Here is a 19,483-nt window from a genome sequence, read left to right on the forward strand (position 1 = left end):
GATGAGCAAGTTTAAAGGTCTCGCAGCCTCCATAGGGGGCACGTCCTTCCTGAGACACGACCTGATCAGCTGGATGGAATTCTCCCTTAACACCCTCCCACCAGCCCGCACTGCCTGTCCACCAGCCTCACGGGTCCTACAGGGGCTGCATCCCATCACCTCCCACATCTCTGTCCCACCGGACTCGGGCGAACCTTATGTGTGCACACAATAAGAGGAACCCTGGACCAGCCCTACTCCCAGCGATCAGGTGATCTGCAGGTACCTTTGAGGACTGGGCACATGACCTAGCAAAGGAACTTCGGATGCTTTATGTGAAAGCTGCTTCAAAGACGGTGCCACTCCTGCAAACTGTGAGTCTCTCTACTACATGCAAGGCAGTTCTCGAAGTCCTGGGAAGGATAGTCAGGGTGACTCACAGGTTCTGTTTTCAGCAACAGGCTCTGCCCCAATAAAACAAAACTAAGAGGGATACTAGAATGCCTCCAAGGGACCAGGCACTGCAGACTGAGATCCTCAGCTTTATTCGAATGTACTTGTTTGTTCCTGAGAATTACGTGTTGGCCAGCACCCCAGGGCGAGCTCTACTCTGGGGTTCTTGAGACTCAAGTAGAGTGCTCACTTGGGCGTTGCGGAGAAGGAATTAAAAACAAACACAAAACACAAACCCTCCACAACCTCAGCGACACTGGGACTTCACAGTAACCCAATCTCATGCTCCTCTGGAAAAATCAAATTCCAATGAGCTGCTCACACCATCCCTCTGCCAGGTGACACACGGAGACCTGACCTCTGACGCCCATCGCACACTTGGTTGGCCCTGAAGCATCAGAAAAGTTTACTTTCATTCCAAACAATGGAATTCTCACTTGCCTGGCTTTCAGGATTTTTTGTAAACTTGTTCATTTGCTCTTTCTCTACATGTGTGCATATATAAGTGCATGGCCTGTAAGAAGCGCTCAGAAAGTGGCAAATGCCTCAATCTAGGCAGAGCCATAAATACCTGCACACATAACACACATATGTACCATATAACGTGTCTACATATGTGTGTCACTAAAATGTGATAGAATTTAAACAGACAACAAGGTGGTTCCTGGCCTAAGTAGGACGGCCTGGCCAATGCCTATCTGCTGAGGAGGTACACTAATCTGGGGGGCACCTTGGTAATGCCCTCAAAGGCTCTGATGGGGCAGGCCCGGGCCAGTAACAAATGTCAAGAAGCAGACTACATATTCCGTTCTTCAGCCCTCTCAGTGACTCAAGACATCTGACCCTTCTGCAAGTCTCACAATCCCAGACCCTCCCAAGTGTGTCAAAAAGAATGGGTGCATTTTGGCCAGGAATCACAGCCTGAAGGGACAGTGGTAACAGGTGCTTCAGAGAAAATGCCCAGGCATTTTACCTCTTGACGCCCAATGCTCTTGGGACACCACCGCGAGGCAGGCTGCTGTCTAGAGGGGATGGAACTGCGGGGAGGTGGATTACAAGGTGAGGGCCTTCGGAGGAAAGTAAAAATGCAAGGGGTACCAGGTAAATGCTTCCAGCAGGGAAACATCCTTGCACATTTTATATGCTGGGGCTTCATAAGCATTTTCTTCCAAGCCATTCCCAGTTCTAAGAGGCATCCTGCTGGGCTGAACTGCCTTTTCCTGTTCAAAGCAGCGAGGAGGAGACAAGCCCAGGCTCAGGCCCGAGCTGTGGATTCCGGATTCCACACCAGCCACAGGCTGCTTCAGAAGGGACCCCAGCCCGAGAGCTGCCCCAGGGCCAGGACCGCCTCCCTTCCTCAATCCCGGGATGGAGCACAATTCTCATAGACAATGGGGCTCAGAAAATGCTTGAATAAGGAAGCGCATTTTGAATTTAAAAAATGAAATTTTAAGACAAATTTTTGTTACACTACCGTATTCACAGGCTGAAATTTTCATTTTTAAGAGACTTCCCCCAACACCATGCATGGCACACACATTCTTATTTTACTTAGATTTAAAAGATGCTTTCAGAGGTTATGCAAACTGTTCAAGATCACAGAGCTACAGACGGGCAGGACCAGAGCCACATCTGTCACCAAGCCCCAGGGCCAGCATCAAATCCTGTTAGCAGCACTTCAGAATAACTTCTACATGCTGAGGGTCAAGAACAGTCCACCAGGAGAGGAGGGGGTAATGGAATGAGCTGATAAATAAATTTAGAAAAGCAGATTCCTCTAAACCCAAAGTGAGCAAACAAGAGAACATTCAGCATGGTAGAGAAGTCTGCAGGCTGACATGGGGACACTTCCAAGCTGGCCTGCTCCGTGGATGAGGTGTCAGCACAGAAAGCCAACACCTTTTTTTTTTTTTAGCTTCATCACCCTCAAATGAATTCATGTTCTCATCTCAAAAGACCCCTAAAGGCACATTCACAGGCCAGCACTTTAGGTTGACCTCCACGAACCCAGCACTGATGTTTACTTTTAAATATAATTTAGAAGCAGTCAAATTTTCTTTTTCATGTTGTTCATCTGGGGCAGGGGTTGGAGGAGGCTACGATGTTTGCTAATCCACGCCAGTTTTTTGGGGTCACCATGCACCAGTGTGCATTCTTTGGCACTAATTGGAATGCAAAGTACATCACAGGCATGTATCCAGGCATGTCTATTCCTATGCACACTTACATATGCCTACGTACCTGAATATAAACCCATGGAGAAATCCATATAGGAATGCATGTGCTTTTGAGGCTCTAGAAAATCCAAAGTAAACAAGGGCCTCTATAAATGTCACACATATTCACATTCAGTACATGCCTTTGTCCCTATTATAAACATTCTCATTCAGAGCTCATAAAAATTCAACAGAAAAGGGAGTCAAGTACAGGAAAGAAAGAAGAAGACTGGTAGAAGCATTGTATCATTTGTCAAGTTTTGAAGGATGACAGCTTTTTCAATAAAAATAAAGCATTGCGTCAAAATAATCTCTCTGTCTCTGTCTTCCTCTTGCCCTCTTCTCACGCTGTGTCTCTCTATCAGTCCCTGGGGCTCTGAAACTATTTCAATAAGAAAGTGCATTCTGAATTAAAAAACTAAATTTTAAGACAAATTTTTGTTACACTAGCATATTCATAGGCTGAAATCTTCATTTTTAAGAGACTGCCCCCAATACCATGCATGGCACACACACACATTCTTATTTTGCTTAGATTTAAATGATGCTTCCAGAGGTTATGCAAACTGTTCAAGATCACAGAGCTACAGAGGGAAGGACCAGTGCCACTGGTACTGCCCTTTTCTTCCTCCCTGTGGCAAACATCATGACCCTTTGAAACCTACCAAATCCAGGAAGTCCACATAGCACCAACCAAACCCCCGTGTTCCCTCTTGTGAGCCAATGAGGACCACTTCACATGCTCCCACTCCTGATCAGTCTCATGCACTGGCACTTGGATGGAGGCAATCCTCCTAGCCCTTCACAAAACCTCTAATCGACAGCAGAGAAGAGGTTGCATGCTTGGAAGCCAGGCCCCTAAAATGCCTACACCCTACTCTCCAGAAGAACTGAACACAAAATAGAAGTTGCAAAATATATAAAGGCATCCTCTTGAAGTAAACTAACATTAACTGCTAATCTTTTTCACTGAAGCCTAAAGTCCCCAAACCCCCTCTGAATACCACTTGTAAAGCTGTTATAGGATGAGGATGCTCTGGAACTACCTACGGGCGATGGTCTCATGACTCCATGAATCTACTGAATGCCGGTGCAATGTTCACCTTCAAATGGATGCTTTTATGTTATGTGTTTATATTTTTTAAAAATTATGAAATAATTTGGAAGCTGAGATGTATCAGAACCACGACTCTTTTTTTTTTTTTTTTTTTTTTTTTTGACAGAGTCTCACTCTGTTGTCAGGCTGGAGTACAGTGGTGCGATCTCGGCTCACTGCAACCTCCTCCTCCTGGGTTCAAACGATTATCCTGCCTCAGCCTCCCGAGTAGCTGGAACTACAGGCAAGCGCCACCATGCCCAGCTAATTCTTGCATTTTTAGTAGAGACAGGGTTTCACCATGTTGGCCAGGATGGTCTCTATCTCTTGACCTCATGATCTGCCTGCCTTGGCCTCCTAAAGTGCTGGGATTACAGGCATGAGCCACTGCGCCCGGCGAGAACCACGACTTTTTAAAGGAAACCTTTTCTCATGTCTTTGTTATTCATTTGTTTTGAAAATATCATCAAGGTTAAGGATCAGCTAAGAAACAGAATAATTTACATCTTACATTTCATAATTTTATCTATTTTTGCTTATAGGGGAGACTTGAGATTAAACGACTCCCATTGTTACATTTTTACAAATATTTTTGTTTTCAAGAAAAGCATGTCCATTTGAGGCTCCCATGTGGAATTTCTGAGAAGCCTAAGGATACTGTCCTCCAACACATGGCTCCTGGGGCATAATGTGGCCATGTGGCAATACATTCAACAGACAGACAATGGCGAGGGCTGCCACTGACGCTCCCGCTTGAGGGCCGCAAATGGGTGAAGCCTGGTTGGGCCCGTCCTCATAAAGCTGGAGGCATTACATCAATGCCTACAGCTGCTATGCCATCTCCTGCTCCTGTCCCCAGTCCTTCATGCTATCACAACCTCTTTTAAATGACAACACATCCCTAGGAGAATTAAACAGTATTTAAATTCATATTTAAATATGCATAATGTGAGCAGATATTGAAATACCCATCATTTTCCTGGAGTAGGTGCTGGCATTTAAAACATGAGCACACTGGGCACAAGCACATCTCTGGGAAAAGCAGGATTCCAGGGCTCAGCCACCCAGGGCCAGATGCCCAGGGGCCTTCTCTGTCCCCTGACTCATGCTCTGAACCCAGACTTACAGTTGTCACTGGTCTCCCCAGCTCAGGGAACCGCCCTTCATATGGATGCTCTGTTCTCCTAACAGCATCAGGGTCCACTATTTGCTGAGTGTTGATCAGGTCTGGGCCAGGAGCCGGAGCTACATGTTCTGGTCCAATCTTCTGAAGAACCATGTGCAGTAGGAATGACTACTGTTGAACAGGACATGAAACTAGGGCTCAGAGAGGTCCCTAGAACTGCCTGAGCTCACCCAGATAGGAAGTCTCAGAGCCACAATATGTGTGCATCCAGCATTTGACCAGAGAGAGAAGAAATGTCAGGAGAGGACCCACCAGACACCACTCTGCCGTGTCCTTTTAGGCCTCCCTGTCTGCTGAGAGATGCTTTGGACAGCAGTTTCCAACAGCTGAGTGTTGTTATCACAGAGCTTACTTGAGCCTGGCAATGGGACTAGAATCCAAATGCTGAATGCGGAAAATCTTTCCAAATATTTGAACGTCAAAATGCAGAAAGATCTCTTTGGTCACTTCAGCCTCTATTCTTCATGACTAGTTAGCTAACACCAAGCAGAGTTAAAAAAAAAAAAAAGGCAGCGAATTTCTACTGTTTGGTATGTCAGGGAAGCTTGGGGCCGATGGAGGGGTTGATTCATAACGTTTGCTAAATCCTGTGGTGTAAACAATCCCGCCCTGGCAGATCCCAAGCTGCCAATGTGCTGTCAGCTGGCTCACAAAATTCCTCACACTTTAGCAATCAGCTCTCGGTACCAGCAGGTTCTGGCAAGCCCCAGCTTTGGGCATTCATCCCCCTTGGCTCCTGTTAGTCACATTATTTGGAAAAGACTCCATTAATTCACCCATCTATTAATAAATCTAGAGATGTTTTGGTTTGCTTTTTGTGTATTCTGTTTATTGTTTATTGAAGAATCGCTTGTTTGTGAGAAGGGTGGGTGAAGGATGCCTGTGGCAGAGGCTGGCCCCAGCTGGCTCCCAGGCCACTTGGCACGGAAGCCTTATGGCTAAACTAAGTGCCCATAATACCCTGTTTTCCATGATGTGATTATTACACATTGCATGCCTGTATCAAAACATCTCATGTACTCCATACACACCTATACTATGTACCCATAAAAATAAAAAATAGAAAATAAAAAATTATAAACTGAGTGCCCAAAGGACCTGGAGAGAAACACAGAGAAGCGTGCGGGCTGCATTTGGTCACCCTATTGCGTTAGCCTGGATACAGATGGGTCTATCTTGTGACAGACTCTCCTTGACCAAACCTTAGCCAGGCTCCTCCAAGCCCTCTTCTCCACTAGGCCTCAACGTTGGCCTTCCACGTCCAACCGTGGCAAGCTCAGTTCCAGCAAGAATCCTGCTTTTCATCCCCCACACTTGATACTTAATCCCCCTTGACATGTCATCAAGCTCCTCATCCCTCGCCTTTTGTGTCTAAGTCCCTGGCCTGCCTGTAGCAGAAACCGTGTTAGGCCAGTTTAGCAAGAACCCCCCTACCCTTGATGTCCCTTCTTAATGACTTCCCACCCACCAGATCCTTTTGCTCTATTCCTCGGTCATAAATCTCCAGCCATCTTTGCTGCATTTGGGGCTGAGCCCAGCACTTTCTCCTGTTGCAATAATCCTGAATAAAATCTGTCCTTACAGCCTTTAACTAACTGGGCTATTTCTCTTGGACACCTATCCTGGTGGTTGTCTGGAAAAGAACTTAACACATGGGGCTTATGCTGACTAAGGAGGTATCAAGTTATGTTTTAGTAATGCGATCTACAGAGGAATTTTATGGAGATAGTGTTATACTAACTGCATACTAATTAACAAGAAGCCAGAACCTAATTTAAACAATAATGACAAAAGCAATAAAATTAGAAAGAGCAGTCAGGCTCCAATTCCACTGTGTTAAGGTCAGCTGATTGCACCACCTGAATCCTACACAAATGTTCTGATTTCCTCCTATCTCTTCTGAAACCATTTGGTCTGTTCCAGCCCACTGTCCATCCCACTGTGTTCTTCATGCAGCAGCCACAGTGATGTGTGAAAATGCAAATCTGAGCAGTCACCTCCCCATCTTGAGGTTCGGTAATGACCTCACATTGCATGTGGATGCCACACCACCACCTTCTGGGAACTACAGAGAACGGCTCCTGGCCTGGCTCCACCTTCCCAACCTCTTACTCCACCACTCTTCTGCCAATCTCCTGTTGCCTTTTTGGCTACTCCATTCCCCTTCTACTCTTGCCCCTCCCAACCGTTAGCAGACATGAATCTGTTCTCTGTGTCTACAATTTTGTCATGTAAAAAGTGTGACATATATGGAATCATACACTATACAGACTTCAGGTTTTGACTTTTCTCACTCAACCTAATGTTCTAGAGACCCATCCGGGTTGTTGTGTGTATGAATAATTCACTTATTTTTATTGCTGAGAAGTGTTCCATGGTATTGAGGTACTACAATTTGTTTAAACACTGGCCTGTTGAAGGACATCTACAGTTTGGGGCTATTAAAGTAAAAAGAGTTCCTGTACAGATTTTATGTGAACGTAAGTCTATTTCTTTGGGATAAATGCCCAGGAATGCAATTACTGAGTCATATGGCAGATGTAGGTTTTTCATTTTTAAGAAATTGCCAAAATTGTTTTCCACAGCAGCTGTACCATTTTAACGATCCCTCCAGCAATGTATAAGGGGTCTAGTTTTTCCACATGCTCACCAGTATTGGATGTTGTCACTATTTTTTATTTTAGCCATTCTGATAGGTGTGATTTAAATTTATATTTTGCTAATGGCTAATGATGTTGAGCATCTTTTCATGTGCTCATAAGCCACCTCTACGTCCTCTTCAGTGACATGTCTCTTCTTTTCTTTGAACCACTTTCTAATTTTTTTTCCTACTGAATAAAAATCTATTTATTTAATTTAGTCAGTGGCTTTTCTTTTTAATTTCGTCAGTGGCTTTTCTTTTTAATTTCAACTTTTATTTTAAATTCAGGGGATACTGAATTTGCTTAGGACAATGGCCTACAGCTGCATCCATGTTGTTGCAAAGGACATGATTTGGTTCTTTTTTTACGTCTGCGGAGTACTTCGATGGTGTATATGTCCCACATTTTCTTTATCCAATTCACTGTTGATGGGCACCTAGGTTGAGTCCATGTCTTTGCCATTGTGAATTGTGCTGTGATAAACATACAAGTGCATGCGTCTTTTTGGTAGAATGATTTTTTTTCTTTTGGGTGTATACCCGGTAATGGGACTGCTGGGTCAAATGGCAGTTCTGTTTTCAGTTCTTTGAGAAATCTTTAAACTACTTTCCACAGTGGCTTAACTAATTCACATTCTCTCCAACAGTGTATACATGTTCTTTTTCTCTGCAGCTTTGCCAGCATCTGTTGTTTTTCGACTTTTTAATAATAGTTTGGCTCATTTTCCAAGTGAATTGTTTGTTCTTTACTGCTGAGTATTGAGAGATTATATACATTCTAGATGATACTCCTTTTTTCGGACATGTGGTTTGCAAACCTTTTCTCCTACTCTGCAGTTTGTCTTTTTTATCCTCTTCACAGGTTCTTTCCATAGCAAAAATGTTTAATTTTTATAAAGTCTAATTTGTCAACTTTTCCTTTTATGGTTCATGCTTTTGTCCTAACCTCATAACTCTTTGCCTAGTGATCCCAAAGATTTTCTCCCATTTTAAAAAATACTATGTTTTACATTTTACATTTAAGTCCATCATCCATCTTAAGTTAATTTTTGTATAAAGTGTGAGCCTTTGGTGGCTGTTCATTGTTTTGCCTGTGGGTGCCCAGGTGCTCCTGCATCATTTGTTGAAAGGCTGACCTTCCCCGACTTGCTTCGGTACCTTTGTCAAAAAAAATCAGCTGGGCATATCTGTGTAGACCTGTTTCTGGGTTCTCTACTCTGTTTCATGAACCTAAGTGTCTGTTCCTCCATCCACACCACAGTCTTGATGACTGTAGCTATACAATAAGTCTTGAAATTAGGTAACCTCATTCCTTCCACTTAATTCTTTCTTAAAGTTGTTTTGGCTATTCTGGTTCCTTAGCCTTCCCACATAAATTTTAGAATTATGTTGTCTATATCTACAAAAAAATCTTGCTGAGATTTTGATAGGAATTGTGGTAAAACTGTCTGTCAATCTGGAAAGAAGTGACAGCTCTACTAGGTTGAGTTTTCCATCCATGAAAACAGTATGTCTCCCCACTTATTGAAATATTCTGTGGTTTCCTTTATCAGCATTGTGCAGTTTTCAGCACATAAGTCTTGTGCATGGTTTGTTAGGTTTACATCTAACCATTTAATTTTTTTGAGCTATTATAAGTGGCATATACATATATATACGTATACATATGCGCTCATATGCCACCTCTATGTCCTCTTCATAAATATATGTATACATATGTGTATATGTGTGTGTATATATACATACATATATATGTGTGTGTGTATATATATATATATATATTTTTTTTTTTTTTTTGAGACGGAGTCTAGCTCGTCGCCAGGCTGGAATGCAGTGGTGCAATCACAGCTCACTGTAACCTCCACCTCCTGGGTTCAAGTGATTCTCCTGCCTCAGCCTCCTGAATAGCCGGGATTACAGGCACGCACTGCCACGCCCAGCTAATTTTTGTATTTTGAGTAGAGACAGAGTTTCACCATGTTGGCCAGGATGGTCTCGATCTCTTGACCTCGTGACCTGCCCACCCCCGCCTCCCAAAGTGCTGGGATTACAGGCGTGAGCTAATCCGCCGGGCTGTGACTTATATTTTTAATTTCAGCTTCTACAGATGCATTGCTAGCGTACTGAAATAGAACTAGTTTTTGTGTGTCGAACTAGAATCCTGCAAACTGGCTGAATTTGTTCTAGCAGTTTCACTTTTTGTTGTTGTTTTGTTGTTCCCTGGGATTTTCTTTTTTTTTTTTTTTTTTTTTTGGAGACAGAGTCTCGCACTGTCGCCCAGGCTAGAGTGCAGTGGTGCAATCTCAGCTCACTGCAAGCTCTGCCTCTTCCCTGGGATTTTCAGTTTGGACAATCATGTCAGCAGCAGACTCAAGATTCCCTGGGGCTTTCTACGTAGATGATCATGGCACCAGCAAAAAGGGACACTTTTATTTCTTTCCTCTCATCTGTTGTCTTAATTTCCTTTTCTTGTATTATGTCTCTGTAGAACTTCCAGAACTATGTTGAAAAAGAGTGCTGTCAGCTGTGGGGCTTTTTAGATGCTTTTTGTAAGGTTGAAGGAGTTCCTGTCTTCTATTTTGCTGGAAGTTTTGAGTCATGAATGATGTGAATTTTGCCAAACTCTTTTTATTCTTTTTTTGGATTGATTGACATAGTCGCGAGCTTTTTCTTTAGCCTGTTAGTAGAGTGTATTACATGAATGAATTTTCAAATACTAAACCAGCCTTGCCATCTCAGAATACGTCCCATTTGGCTACAGTGTGTCAATCTTTTTATATATTGCTGTGTTCTATTTGTTTATGTTTTGTTAAGGAGTTTTGTATCTGAATCTGTGAAGGATATTGGTCTGTAGTTTTCTTTTTCTGTTCTTTTTGCCTGGTTTTGGTATCAGGGTAATACTAGCTTCACAAAATGAATTAGGACATGATCCCCCCTCTTCTGTTTTCTGGAAGGTATTGTGTAGAATCAGTGTTAATTCTTCTTTACATGTTTGGTAGAATTATCCAGTGAAACCTGAAGATTTCTTTTTTGGGAGATTATAAATTACTAGTTCAATTTCCTTATAGTTACAGGGTATTCAAGTAGTCTATTTCCTATTGGGTGAGTTGTGACAGTTCATGCTCATTAAGGAACTGGTCTATTTAACCTAAGTTTTAAAAACTATGCGTGTAGAGTAGTTTGTGTATTCCTTCATTATTCTTTTGGTGTCTGCAGGGTTTTTAGTGATGGTGCCTGTTTCCTTCCTAACAATAGTAATCTATGTCCTCCATTTTTTTGTTAGTCTTGCTAGAGGTTTGTCAATTTTATTGATCTTTTCGAAGAACCACTTCTTTCATTTATTTTCTCTATTACTTCTCTGTATCTTTTTAAATTTCTGCTTAGATTTTTACTATCTCCTTCCTTCTGCTTGCCTTGGGTTTAGTTTGTTCTCCTTTTTCTAGGTTATGGAGGTAAGAGCATAAACTATTCATTTCAGAATTTTCTTCTTGCCCAAAATTTCCTCTCAGTGCTGCTGTATTAAAGCAGTGGATAAAGCCATGTCTCACAGTTTTTGATATTTTATCCTCATTTTCATTCAGTTCAGTATGTTTTTGGATTTCCCTCGAGACCTCTTCTTTGACCCATAGATTATTTATAAGTGCGCTGTTTAGTTTCCAAGTGTTGAAGGTGTTCCTGTTGCCCTTCTGTTACTGATTTCTAGTGAGTCCATTGTGGTTGGAGAACATGTTCTGCGTGGTTCAGTTACTTTTAGTCCTCTGAAGATTGTTTCCTGGCCCATAGATATTATAAATAAGGCCTACCGGGTCCTTTGGCCCTGAGGTCCATGGCTAGCTGGCCTATTTCTCCCCATCTTTCAGAGCTTTCTTATATTTGTCTTATACTTACTGTCCAAGGTTTTAAGTTGTACTTAGCAGGAGAAATAGAGAAAAGTATGTCTAATTCACCCTCCGGGAAGTGAAGCCTCTCCCTAATGGTATTTTAAAGCAAATACTGTCATTTATATGCACACCAGTATCTAGGCCTAAATGATACGCAGTTAAGCATTACTGCAGATGCCTAAAGCCTACTACTTCAAAACTGCACAGTGGCTGTGAATGGCACGTACTATAGTCTGCATTTTTAGGTAAGGAGGTGGAGGTTCATAGGGGTTACCTAAATGTACAAATTACATGGTTATTCCATGACTCTGAGACTTTCCATGTGCTTTTTAGTTGTGACATTAGGTCACTTCTAGGTTAGACAAGACAAAGTGAAACATCAGCCCTGTGTAATCTGCCCATGGCTGTGGAGTCGGCTGATGGAGCTGAAACTCTGACTTTGCCACTTACTAGCTACTCAACTTCTTCGTGTCAATTTCCTTGCCTGTAAAATGGGGGTAACAGTAAGAGTGACCCATAGAATGTGACTGTGAAATGGAAGAAAAACATAAAGATCAGGGGACACATTCTGTATGGGCGAGCTACCTCTGTTATTACTGTGCCCTTGGAGGAGTCTCACAACTCCACTTGACTTTGCAGAGTGGGTGGGGCCTCCTGGCAAGGGCACTGGCTCACCACGCTGTCTGATGAAAGCGTCCACTAAGTCAGCACTGTGTTATCTCTGTGCTCCTTGTGGGCTAATGTGAAGTTGACCCTCCCTGGGGACTGCTGAAATAAAAATCTAGAAGGCTCACATTAATATTGTTATCATGTCACCTTTTTATATTTAAAGGCAAAGCCCTGACTTCTTCTGTGTGAATATGTGCATGCAGATAGTACTCAGGACAAGTTGAAGCCACTGGAATCTAACACATGGTGGTGTGCAGAGCCATCCTCACCCACAAATGGTGCAGTGCTCATCCACGCACTGGACACGGAGCTCATCTCCAGGCTGGGACAATCAGGCCAGCATAAGACAGCCAGGCCACTGGGTACCCCACGCTGAGCACCCAGGCTTCCTGCAGCCTCCTAGACCCTTCTGGAGTTTAGACGGGGCTCCCCACATTCTCTTATGCTCAATACAGTGATCTTAGAGGCCTCCCTCAGGAGCTGTTAATGAGTTTGCAGGCTGTTTCTAGTATTTTATTTCCTCAGGCTTATTACCCACCTTCCACTGTTTGTCATCTACCTATTTCAAACAAACCCGGTTTTGGTGTTGCAGGAGAAGACAGGATTCCAGGCCAGAGGGCTAGATGCCAGCCCAAACCCACCGAACACTTTCAAGCTAGGAGCTAAGTACAGTCACCTCCATGAGGAGGAGGGGCTACATGGGGTGGAAGGGACATCCCTCTTTCTGCATCTATTGAAATGATAAAAAATATAGAACAGATGCATGGCTACCTATGTGTGAGTCCATCATGCTAATGCATATTGGAACATACACACTTCTCAGGTAATGCTCAAATAATGTGAACATTAAAATGCAGCTTATTTTAAATTTCAGTAGCACTTACTGAGAAATATGGGCAGTATAACTGCTATATGCTACATATGAAGAGAGCAATTTATGGTCCTGAAACCATAAAGGGAATTTTAGGAGAAGGATGTCTTTCTATCACATAGTCCACAGGCTTGGTTTACTATGGAGAAAGAGAGAGAATGGAGCTAGCTGTCATGATCACAACACTCCTGGGTAAGGGGCAGATGAAAATACAAGTTAATGAAAGTCTCTCAGTCTCAGGTAATGTGCCTAATAACCATTAACAGCATCCTTCACCAGGGCAGAAAAGCAGCAGCGTAATGAACGAAACTCCCAGAGAAGAGTGATTTTGAAATGTGCACGAGCTATAGGTTTACATTCTCTCTCCACCTGCCTGAGCTCGGCCTTGTCCTGGACTCTCAGGCAAGTCCTCAAGTCCACCCAGTAACTCGCCCTAAACACCGCCCACTAACACTCTCTCGCCTGAGCCAGCTATGCAGACAGACGGATGCGATCAGGCCATGGACAGAGCCCCTGAGTTCCCGCAGAGATCCAGGGACAGTGATTAGGCACCCACTAATAACAGACAGGAGGGGCCACAAGGTACGTGTGAGAAGGCAGCTGGGGTGGCAGAGCTAGGGGCGCCCGTGCAGCACAATCCCCACAGAGAACATAAAGTGTGGGGTGGGCATTCTAGTTTCTTCAAAAGCACCAAGGCTAAGCACCACTGATGGTCCCATCAACTGCATATGAAAGGGCTGAACAGGAGGGTTCCCCCACAGGATGCCAGGCAGCGATGCAAGGCCAGGTTGCCACCACACAGTGGATTTCACGGCCACATCCCTACATCTTCCCTAGCAAGATCCATCCTCATCCAAGGCTTCTGAGATACGACACAAATGGAAACATTTCTGCATAAGAGTTCTTCTCTGTAAAAATGGCGACCCCGCGATGCAAAGCCTGAGTGCCGCTCGCCTGTGACTCGCGGGTAGATTTCTTACCACGTCCTCCTTTGTGCTGACTGGCTGGGCTGCTCAGCGGGGGCTCAGGTGGGCTGAACGGAGGATGGCGCAGGGCTGTTTTCACTGGAAAAGAAAGCAGAGCAAGGGGCTGTTATCACCCTCCTTGGGCATGGAGCAGCACAGGCAGCTAGTGTTACTTCATTCTTACCATACGGTGTCTCTGGAGACACAGGAAATGCTGGAGTTGAACACATGGACTCCTTGCTACTTAAAATTCTGCCATCGATAATATCGAGGTCCTGGGGATAGCCAGGGGTCATCGTCTGAAATTGGCACAGGGAGTAGAATGTGAGAACAGGGAGTCAAGTGAAGGCCCCTCCAAACGGTTGTGGTTGTGGCTCCCCCAGCCTGGCCCACTGAGCAAACCCCTCCTCCGACAGTAGGACAAGGATCCACTGCACAAAACCAGCCCGCCTCTCCTAGCCGTGGAAAACTGGAAAACACTTTCACCTTCAACAGTAAAGGAAACGGAAGGTATCTTACGGCCCATCCTTCTAACAATATATAGCTAATAAGTGAAGTAGACAGAGTTTGTAATGGTACAGGTAAATGAGCATCTCAATATTAAGCGAAAAAGCTGGATAAAACAGTCCTTACCCATGGTATTAATATATTCACAGATGCATAAAAACACATAGTATTTTAAATACATAGCACAGAAAAAAGGCCGGGTGGAAATATTCTAAATATTAACAGTGGTTTCCTTTGTGAGTCGAGACTATGAATAGCTTTTTTTTCTTGTGAATTCTGTAGCTTCCAACTTTGCCAACTTGAAAAGAAATCCCACCCAAGTCTAAAATAATTAATCGTTTTGGATACACCGACCTGCTTTACATCCATTCTGACTAGAAGCCTTACCTAGGCCTCTTGGAAGAGCAAGAAGCTCTCATCTGTGGCCCTCACCTGTGGGTCACCTCCTAGGGAGGTCTCGGAGGGAGGACTGAGGACCCTGTGTGAGTGTGATGACCCTGAAGGAAGGCTGTGTGTGCCACTGGCTGCTGCTGTCGGGCTATGGAGAATGGCTAAGGCCAGGCCTATAAGAGCCCTACCTCGAACCCACACAACCCACCCACATGCTGTGCTCCTTGTGCCCATTCTACAGATTAGAACATAGAGGCTCGAGTGCCCTGAGTGAGGTGGCCTCACCAGCATAGCTATCTCTGGGGTGCATTACCCAGGCCAGCTGACTGCACACTGTGCTCTCCCAGCCACACCGCTTGCCAGGTACAGAGGAGCCACGACCATATTTGTGAAACCAGAACGGAAGGTGGGTGCGGAGGATAATGTGGGCTGTATTCAGGGACAAGGCCTGGTCATTGCCCATTCACTCGGGGTTCCAGGACAAGAAAGGGAGTGGAATGGGCCCAGAAACTGGGACCTGGCTGTGGCACATACCTCTTTGACGTCCGCTGGTGAGGGGAATGGCAGCAGGTTTGGGGCATAGTCCACACCAGCCTTTCCCCATGCACATTTGGAGAAGGGCAGCTGCCCCCCAGCATCGTTGTCGTACTGCCCCAGGCTCAGCTTCCTGAGTCTCCCGCCCAGGGGCTGTTCAGCAGAGGAGCCTGTTAAAAGGGAGACAAGCAGGCTGCAGGGCGCTTCCTCAAGGCGGAGTGAGGCGCCCCTTCCTTAAATCTTGCCTGCTGCTTCTCAAAGGTGCTGTATGCTGCATCCTGGTCACCACTGCTCTGGGAAGATGCTATGGTTGCTGAAGGCAGCTGATGGGAAACCCAGGGCATTCTCAGACTCTCAGGGATGAAGAAGGCCACAGCTTTGGAAATGTGCAGCTTCCCCAGGCCAGCATGCTCCTTCCAGAACAGGCCACTTGGAGATAGGACCAAGCACCCAGACTCACTCTCAGTGCTGGGAAAGGACAGTACCCGGATGGAATGCTGGGTGGGACTGACGATGACCCAGCTGGGAAGGAGGCCCCCGCATGCCACCCCTGGTGTCCTGTCAGGACCAGAGTGCCCTGAGGACCACACACCTGCGGTGACCTTGGGCAGAGCATGGCCCGACTATGATAATTTGAATCTTAGCAATGAGAAATTCTGGAGAGGGAAAAAACCTATTATTTCAAGCATCAACAATAAATATTCACCATCCCAATCTTTCCTTGCCAGAAACACCACAGGCGGTTATTCCTGACACAGATCCCTGGGGTCCCCACTCTTGACCAAATTCTGTTCTTTTTGTGTTGGTGAAAATGGGGGTCGGGCTGGGATCTAATTTTCTAAAACCTCTTCCCAGGGATTCTTATCATTTGGCAGTTAGGAAAAACCTGCTGACGGCTATTAAAAGAGGAATGTTTCTATTGATGACATAGTCTGAATATTCAAACCCAACAACACTGTCCCCTACAGTTTAGATTTAAACTATAAATACATAGTCCCTGTAAGTGTAGAGTGCAGAGTAGCATTTCACTGAAAGATGGAGTTTGATTCATAAACATGAGTGGCCCACATAAGGCTCCTCTTAGAATGACTTTGTTCCAAATTGGTTGATGGCCGCCCTCCAAAATACATCATGATAGTGACATACAGTCGTGCTGAGTCCATGATATGCCACTGACACCTCCTACATCCAGAGACTTCAGAAGCTCACAGGAATGCAAAGGTTGGCATGATAAAGAGAAGGTCCCACAGAGAGCGACAAGACGTCGACCCACCATGCCTGCCTGAGAGGAGCAGCAGAACTGCTGTAAGGTTTCTTGTTTCTGTCTGCAGCATGGGGGGCTCCACTGCCCGACCCTACCAGCTACTAGGTGCCACTCAGGTGGGGCTTAAGGAGGCTCCTGGGCTGAGCCAGGCTGGACACCACCCTCCCTGTCCCATGGGACGTCTGCTCAGCACCACACAACAGTGACCAAGCAAGGGAGATCCAAACACAGGTCCTTCCAAGCAACCTTCCACCTTTTCCTTCCATCCTCTCTTCGGTTCCCAGCAGCTCCCTCCACAGATCCAGGGAAAGGAGGAGGAAGAAGTGTGTGTTAGGACCTGGGATTTGGGGTCTCACGTGTATCCCTCACCAGCTGCAGGACATCCTCAGCCCCAATTTCTTTATGGGTAAAATGAGCATAATGCTTGCTCTCTTTTCCCTCCCACAAGGGGGAGGATTAAATGAAATGAAATGGCATATCTGAGAGTCCTACTCACACAGCAGCCCCTCACTACAGCACCCTCATCCCCATGGTGCAGTGGTCCTCATCCTCGCACTCACCACCCTCCACAGGATGCAAGTGCTGCAGGCCAGGGAGGGGACCACCCTCACTCCAGTGCTCTTCAACACACACATGCATTTGCAGCCATTCCAAGAACGAGTTTAAAGAGGGCTAGCAGAGGTGTGGGGTCACAAAGTTGGGCTGGCCCCACGCACCACCTGGTACTCAGCTCAGACGTGGAGTTTGTTCCTGAAGCAGTCAAGGTGGCAGTCGATAGCCCTGGGTGTTAGTGACGGAAAGGAAGTGCCATGGCCACAGGCAAGTGACTGAGAGCCTGGTCCCCTTCCTGGAAAAAGGAGCCATGCAGCTGGCCTCAAGGGAAATCATTCCACCAGGGAGGACCTATCTTTGGAGAGCACCAGGAGCTCCGCTGCCCTGTACTGACATTACAGTCCACTCACTGCCTAGAACTTCAGAGGTCACTTCCAGAGAGGTAATTTTCAAAGGGGAGGGAATAGTACTTCTGTTCAACATGCAAGATAATATGTGGTATTTTATCAAAAATGACATGGCAGTATCATTCCAACATGCAGTGTTGCATGAAGCACACAGAAAAAATGGCTATGCAAATCACCCTGATTTGAGCATTGTACATTGTATACATTTATCAAAATATCACACTGTGCCCCATAAATATGTACAATTATTATGTCTCAACTAAAAATAGTAATAATAATAAAACTGTGGACAGTGTGGTCAAGTGTTCTCTTTGATCTGGAGAAGGAGGATGGGAAGTGCATGTTAACGCACTCTGATCTCAGGCCTGAGGTTGGAAACTCACTGGCTTCAGAAACTGAGGTCCCAATAGGGTTAGCTGACAACAGCCAGCACAGCCTTGCAGCTGCACTCGAAGGCACGTCCGGGTCGTAACAGGGTCCGAAAAGGAATTTCCAGGACTAAAACATAAGTCTCAATGCAGGAAGCTTAGACTTCTTCTAACCTTTCAACTTGGAAGTTTCCTTCAACATGTCTCCTTTAGAGCAGCTAGGGAATACAATCTGTGCATGAGCTGACACAGAGCCAACAGTGGGCTCCGTCCTGGGCCTCCCACACCAGAGGAGGCTCTGAAACACAGGCATTCTGTGAGCTGGCCCCAGAAATATCCCTGTTGAACACATGGATTTGAAACTGTTCCTCAATTCTCTCTCTCCCCAAAGAATTACAATGAAAAACAGAATGTTCTTCATTCAAAAAAAGTCTCAAAAAAAATCAATCTTCATTTAAAAAAAGTCTCAAAAAAATGTTCTTACTATCCCACCTCCGGTGCTTGTGCTCAAATCCGTGTGGCACCATGTCTGGTTAAGCAGAACTACATGCTTCTCCCTCTGGATGGATCAATACTTCTCAGTATCCTGCCACTGGGACCACCAGGAGTAAGATGGTTTCCACAATGGAGGGAACTCAGCGACGGAGAGCAGCTGTGGGTCTGAGGCCAGAAAGAGGCTCTACAAGCGCAGGAAGAATGGGGGAGTCAAGGCACCTGCAAAAGCAGGGCCACCGGGCCCTGGATTCCAGGATGTGGCCTGTACAGAAAGTGTGGCTTCAGCCCTGCAGGGTCCTGCTTTCCATTCCCAAAAGGGAAAAGACACAGGCACACAAGGTCAGCAAGGCTCAGGCCTCTGTCGGGTGTGGAGATCCCTTCCTCTCGGACTGCAAACCTTGGAAATGAGAAGTTTGAAACGCCAGGAAAAAACAGGACAAAATGAGACAGGGTTTAAGATATTGCAAAACCACTACGTGCTAGGATGCACCCACATCTGCCCAGGAGGTAGTTACAAAAGAAAGAAAAACAGGAGACCAACGTTTATCCAGCAACAGTGACAGTCTAAGCCTGGGCAGGTGCTCTCATAGAGAAAAGCCCATTATCACTCCATTAAGGCGGCCTGCTACGTCTTTTTTGCAGACAAGGAGAACGGAGGCTCAGGTATGAGTACTCATCCTACACCACACAGCATGTCAGCAGAGAGCAATGATTTGTCACCACATGTATCTGACTTTAAAATCCACAACTGCCAACTCTATTCCTCTGTGGTCACTCTTCCTTACCCACTGGTGCCTTTCCTTCCCTTCCATCCCTTCCCACCCCAAAAAGCCTACACGGGGCAGACAGGGGCCCCATGAGCCCTGGGAGGCACTGCCCACTTCCACTGCCTGTGGTGACAGAGGGGCCCCTGGGATCAAGATGGCTACCCTCATCCTGCTGAGGAAGGGGCACTCTTCCTCCTGGACATGTCCTGATGGGGCAGCCAGCAAAGGTTTCACAAATTCTT

The 19,483-nt window shown here is 45.4% G+C and overlaps 1 protein-coding gene across 7 annotated transcripts in view; it reads right to left on the reverse strand.

The window, feature by feature from the left end:
- TNS3 (tensin 3) overlaps positions 1-19,483 on the reverse strand; it is a 308,216-nt gene that overhangs the window by 56,026 nt on the left and 232,707 nt on the right. For 6 of the 7 annotated variants that reach the window (XM_016957426.3, XM_519088.9, XM_016957425.4 and 3 more), the window contains 3 exons: positions 15,389-15,558; positions 14,142-14,256; positions 13,973-14,056 (listed from right to left, as the gene is read on the reverse strand). The exons of the other annotated variant lie outside the window; for it this stretch is intronic. In XM_016957426.3, the coding sequence (XP_016812915.1) occupies positions 13,973-14,056; positions 14,142-14,256; positions 15,389-15,558 (369 nt within the window). The remainder of the gene's footprint in view (positions 1-13,972; positions 14,057-14,141; positions 14,257-15,388; positions 15,559-19,483) is intronic. 7 annotated transcript variants of the gene reach the window in all.

This window comes from Pan troglodytes, chromosome 6 (genome assembly GCF_028858775.2).
Source record: "Pan troglodytes isolate AG18354 chromosome 6, NHGRI_mPanTro3-v2.0_pri, whole genome shotgun sequence".
Taxonomy (NCBI): domain Eukaryota; kingdom Metazoa; phylum Chordata; class Mammalia; order Primates; family Hominidae; genus Pan; species Pan troglodytes.